This window comes from Mangifera indica, chromosome 3 (genome assembly GCF_011075055.1).
Source record: "Mangifera indica cultivar Alphonso chromosome 3, CATAS_Mindica_2.1, whole genome shotgun sequence".
Taxonomy (NCBI): Eukaryota; Viridiplantae; Streptophyta; class Magnoliopsida; order Sapindales; family Anacardiaceae; genus Mangifera; species Mangifera indica.
The window spans coordinates 4,287,202-4,293,248 of NC_058139.1; the positions used below are offsets into that span (position 1 = coordinate 4,287,202).

Consider the following 6,047-nt stretch of genomic DNA (forward strand, 5'->3'; position numbering starts at 1 on the left):
ATCAATAAAAATGATTTCAGACCTATTTTCACACACAATCAATTCAACCAAACATTAACTTAATTGAGTAGATTAACAAAGTTTTGTAGATTTATGTTTGATTGGCTAAAAAAATAGGGCTTATTTAGTTTGAATTTCATTAGAATTACAAAAAATTAAATTCATTTAGAAATAAAATGGCGATGGACTTGAATATTTATTACGTTTTAGAACTTAAAAGTCAAACTGGTGAGCACAAAAGTCCGTAAAATTTAATTAACAAACTGGGTTAGAAGTAGTGGTTGATTAATTAATACTATAAGATAAATTTATTTATATAAATTAAAATAATAATATTTGATTGGATGATTTTAAAGTATCAAATGATTAAATAATCATGTTATCATATCATAGGTATGTACAATTTGTTAATATGTATAATTTTATAGTCAAAGGACTTTTTTTCATTTAAAAATTATCGTTTTTTTAAGTTTTTATATTTTAATTTTATAAACTTTTTTATTTATTTATGTTAAAATTAATTAAATTTATTAGTTTTAAAACTTTACCTCATTTTTCGTTTTTAAACTCTAAAAACTAATAATTTTTCTTTAGATTAAGTTTAAGAAACATAATATTTTCTCTTTAAAATTTAGTTTTTAATCTTCGATATTATCGTCAAAGGGAAAGATTACTAGTAATAGAATCGGAGATTAAAAACTAAACCATAAGAGGAAAAGTTATTTTTTAAAACTCGATATAAGAAAAAAATTATTGATTTTTAGGATTTATGAAAAAAAAAAAGAAATTTGGAATCCATCATTCAAAGGAATAACAAATACAAGTCTATCTCCTTGATTTGGATTGAACTGTGATTAATATACATATTTATATTGACTGAATAATATATTTCAAACCAAGCTTTATCGCATCAAAGTTTCATAAAGACATTTTTTCTTAGTCCTCCTCACGATTCAAACTTTATCTTAAGACTGTCAGATAATATTTTCATAGCTTGCAAAATATAATATCTTCATTTTTATGTAAATATTAACAAATTATATTTTCTTTATCAACTGAAAAATTAATCACTTAACTACCCATTTTTAACTGAAAGGATCAAAAACCCACCCATAACATACCTTATTCCAAAAGGTCAAATCATGATTTTAAAACATAGATGAACTACTTCAATCGATTTAATTGGGAATTGGTTGGTCATTTGATCCTGGTAAACAAAAAAATAAGCTTTCTTATTTTGATTAAAATAAATCATAGTCAAACCAGATAGATGTTATCAAGTTTTGTAGCTCAATTTATTCATTTAAACTTTTTTTTTTTCCAATAAATCATAGGAGTCAAACCAGATGGGAATTGGTTGCTAATTTGATTCTTTTGTGTTTTTATAAATATCGAATTAATTATTCATTTAAACATTTTTTCCAACTCCAGTCCACGTGGATAAAAAAGTACAACATAATTTGCCCCCAGTCTGCGGGTAAGATTAATAAAATTCTTTAAATATAAAGGACAAATTATAATATTATTTAATTTATAATATTAGAAAATAATATAATATTATTTTTATCAGTCTAAATTTTGAAATCTTATTATTTTTTTTTTTCCTTCTTTGGCGACTATCTTAATCTCCAGCTGACTTTGTTTTTCCACCTTAAACCTTCATTGGCATCCAAAGACGAAGGCGATTCTCGCTAAAATGACAAATACAAAGATGAATAGTCTCTCGGCATTCATTATGTATTCACGGTTGGGGCGCTTGCACAATGTTTTGACGGAAGTCAAAATTTTGCCTGTACATATTTTTTACAGTGAATTACATTTTTCCTACCCAGGGTTTAGCTTTAAAATCCCTTTCCAGCCATATTTAACATTAAAAAAAAAAAATTTTAATCCAAAAATCAAGTATAAATAACAATTTTTCACCTAAATTTAAACTCAGTGAATGAAATAATAATATTAGATAATAAAATAATTATTATTTTATTTTTTTAAATTACCATATAACTCTAAATTAATAAAAATTAAAACTAATCTTTTAAATATCTAAATTGTTAAGAAGTCATTTTTTTCAATTCTCATCATTTATTCGTCTCTTTTTATAGTTTATTCTATTTTTTAATTGAAACCGAGTTGGTACGTAAAACATTGAAGACGCGGATGGTCCGAGTGGGAATTGCATTTGACATTAATCTTGGTATACTTTTGAAAGTTGAATTAAAATAATATTAATCTTTGAGTCAAATTATAATATAAAAAATGTTTTCATACGATTAATATTGATTCTTCTTTTCTTTGTCCATAATTCGGCTAAAAATTTAATGATATAAAATTCAGATACGAAATTTTGACAAATTCTTAAGTTTTAATTTGGAATGTTTAATTCAAAAAAAAAGACGTTAGTTGGCTGTGAATGCCGGTGCGGTGGGAAGGTCAAGTAAACATGCAATGCCATCCATCAAGAGAGTAGATGATTTCAAAGCACAGTTGGGTCGTCCACCCACAATCTTCTTCGTTTGCATACGAAATCTAACCAAGGCTTATACTATTGCCCCTTGCTCAGGATATTTTATCAAATTAGCCAGATGCAAAGAAACTTCAACAGCTTTGACGGATTCGAGTTCAGTGCCTTGCTCAAACTAAATGCGCGCCACGACTACAGATGGATATCTCATTTTCAAACTCGACATAGTTTACAAGAGTAATAGCCGTAAGACTTCAAATTTTGACGGAGCCAGCCAGCGTTGATTCCTTCACTTCTGAGTTCCGACCAAATAAATGTAGCTCCTTTTCGTCTTTCAATAATTCTTACTCTGAGACTGAGATGCATCCACATTGATAACAATTGCTGCCATTAACTAAGTTTTCCAAGCCTCGATCGGTTATCACAGGTTTCACACAATTAGATTTAGCTACTTATGCTACGTTTGTCACCTTTATGGAGCTTTTGACTTTAGGCCTCATAGCTAGTGCCCAAAGTCCAAGTTGTCGGTACAAAAGGACATGAATTTGCTCACCCAATGTTTGGTTTAAAAACATTTTCATCCCTTTTTTTGCATAAATATCAGTCTATCACTCAAAAGCAAGCTCTATGTATATTGTATTATATTCTAATAGTTGTAATATGATATTTATATTCATAATTTGTTGTGTTATATTCAATTCTTTAAGGGTGAAACTACCATTTTTTAAACTATTAAGAGTAGATTGATATTCCAAATATTTTAAAAGACCCCAAACTTTTATGTGAATCTTCAATAACACCCTAAAAATTTCAAAAAGACCTAGTACAATTTACACCTAATATACAATTTTACTTTAAATAATAGGAAGAGAGAAAAAAATGTAGGAGTACAAGGAAAAAAAAAAAAAGACTTCTTTTATAATTAAATATTTAAAAGATTATTTTTAATTTTTGTTAATTTAGGATTATATGATAATTTTGAAAAATAAACTAATAAGGATAAAATGATAATTTCTTTTAAATATTTTTGTTTCATTAATAAAGTTTAATTTTAGGTTGAAATGTTTAATTCATGTTTCTTTTTTTAAATGAAAAATGTTATTTATACTAATTTGGGGTGAAAAAGGTTTTAAGGCCGAATATTGGATGGGAAAATGTAAATTTCTTTCAATAAAAATTAATACTTAAACCAGAAATATGGCTAACAAATGAGGAAACAAGCGGTCCTTGGGAAGGAATTTCTTCTTACAATCTAATACATAAACTGTTATAATCCCTCGTGTTTGAGAGTTACAACTTGGGGATCATACAGATAATTACACAAAACTAACGTACTTCCACATGAAAGATGATTTAAATTGTTTATATTTACAAGGAGCATAATAATATGCTCTCTCTCGTTGTTTACAGCCATTTAAGTTACGATGGACTAGGTAGACAACCAGAGGAGGGTATGGCGACTCTTTCAAGATTTAAACTCATTAACTTTTTTGTGTACAATTTTTTAACATTAGGTCCCTGTTCATTCATCAACTTCACCAGACTTCTCTTGGCGTTTGCTCTGAATGGACAATTTGATGCCAAAAACCCATCCACCAAGTGCAGATAAGCCTCCAAATCATGGCAACATGCAACATCCGCATCCGGCTTCAAATATGGAGACATTTTGGTATCCACTCGTACCTCTGTTCCGACGTGTGAATATGCCAAAGGGTTGTTGTTGTCCAGAACATTCAGCATTTTTGTAATAGTTGTATTTGTCTTCTTTTCGTTTGTTTCTTCTCCGATGAATATGCCTGGAACTCTGGTTATCAGATCTTGATTGTTAACAATTCTTAACACCTTGACATTTTTTTTATTGATACGATTAGCGAACCCACGATTGCCAACACGTGGCCCGCCGAATGAGAAGACTGCCACCGGTGGAACCTGGGAGGCGCATGTGCTTAGCTCGTCGGCAACTAGCAATGCCAAGGCGGCTCCGAGGCTGTGGCCTGTTACTGTAATGCTGAGGGTCTCGCCTTTGTATAATTCCATCAGTCTTTTCACTTCTTCCACCACCGACTCCGCAAGACTAGGCACGTGAGCTCCACGTGTCTGGTACAAGCTTAAGAATCCACATTCAACTTTGGGATCTCCATGGGCCGAGACCGAGTCATCGGATCCCGGCATGTGTACAAGTTGAGCTCTTAAATTTTCAGCCCATTCAAGACACGTGGAAGTCCCACGTAAGGCGATGACTATGTCTCTCCTTCCCATCCGTTGGATCTCCCTCTTGTCTTCACATACAGCCACATAGCCTATCCAACTTGACCGTTGGGTCATCCACCCGAGATCTGGTGCAACATCATCGACCCACTTGGGTAACCCGACCGATGATGTTGCATAAAGACTCTTGGACACCTTGTACGACCTATCGGGCAAGGCCACGTATCTATGTGATGGAGCTTCTTCTGTTGACATGGCTGGATTCGAATGAAATGAATGATAAGCCGCTTGCACTAATTCACCGTATCTGACCACTTCTCGCCTCAGGTTTTCATCAAGCGGGTCAAGCAACCCGACCCAATCTTTACTCCCGTGATATTCCAGCCACCGGGAACCAAGATTGTTCCTTGGAGAATATTCTGCAGTTTTGGATAGCAAGCGTTGAAGCCTGTTCATGTGTCGCGGTGACATTTCTTCAGCTGCTTTAATTTCAGGCCAAATTCTAGCCAAATTGAGACTTTCTAAAAGATTTCTCCCCTTATTTTCCGTTGAGCCATTGATGGATTTTTTATGAAGTACCGGTGGCCGCGGATCAGGGTGGGTTGGTTCCGGGATTTGTTTTTGAAGGAGTTTTTCAAGGTTGGATAAATGTAGCGGCGTCGAATCTTTAGGAGGATTATATGATTTAATGAATTGAGTTGAAGCCGTAGTGTTGTTGGGTTTTGTTAATGGGTTCAATGGCGATGCTTGGCATATAAAGCTACCACGTACTGCAGGGTTACTCTGCAGAGACTGCATGGGAGGAAAAAACAAGGAGAAAGAGCTGAATTTGGGCTTCACCGAAGACAGCCAATGAGATACTGTGAGATTGGATCAATTTGTTAACCGAATGAGATCAAAGCACCCATATATAGTTTTGAACTGTCCCCCTACGCCCTCAGGGTTTCATATTGTTTATAATTAATGACGGGGTCATGGATGGCAAAACACATTATTGTGACCAGAATCGCGTCCTCGCTCGCGTGTTCGCGTATGAAAAGTCTGCAAACAGTGTGAAAGTACTTTATCGTTTTTAAAATTATAAATTGACCGGAATGCCCGTCTTACTCTATCCTATTGACGATTAGGTACTCGTAGGTCTCGTTGGATTGGTTGACGAGGATTACCCTGGATTAATGCAAAGATCATATAATAAGGAAAAACAATATTCGCATTTATTTTATGAAGATTCATCGCAAATAAGCCGCTTAAATAATTTTTGGTTCAACAAAACTAGGTTGGCTTTTGGACTGATTTTTTTAAAAATTACTTTATTTTATTTTAATATTTTTGCAAAAGTGATTTTTTAGATAAATGAGAATATATTTATATGTATTAT

At 32.6% G+C, this 6,047-nt stretch overlaps 1 protein-coding gene across 1 annotated transcript; it reads right to left on the reverse strand.

Moving 5' to 3' along the window:
• Positions 1-3,670: 3,670 nt before the first annotated feature.
• On the reverse strand, positions 3,671-5,626 carry LOC123210315 (phospholipase A1-Ibeta2, chloroplastic-like). Its single transcript, XM_044628590.1, has one exon. The coding sequence runs from the start codon at positions 5,465-5,467 to the stop codon at positions 3,881-3,883; it is 1,587 nt and encodes a 528-aa protein (XP_044484525.1). The 5' UTR covers positions 5,468-5,626; the 3' UTR covers positions 3,671-3,880.
• Between the last annotated feature and the right edge of the window lie 421 nt (positions 5,627-6,047).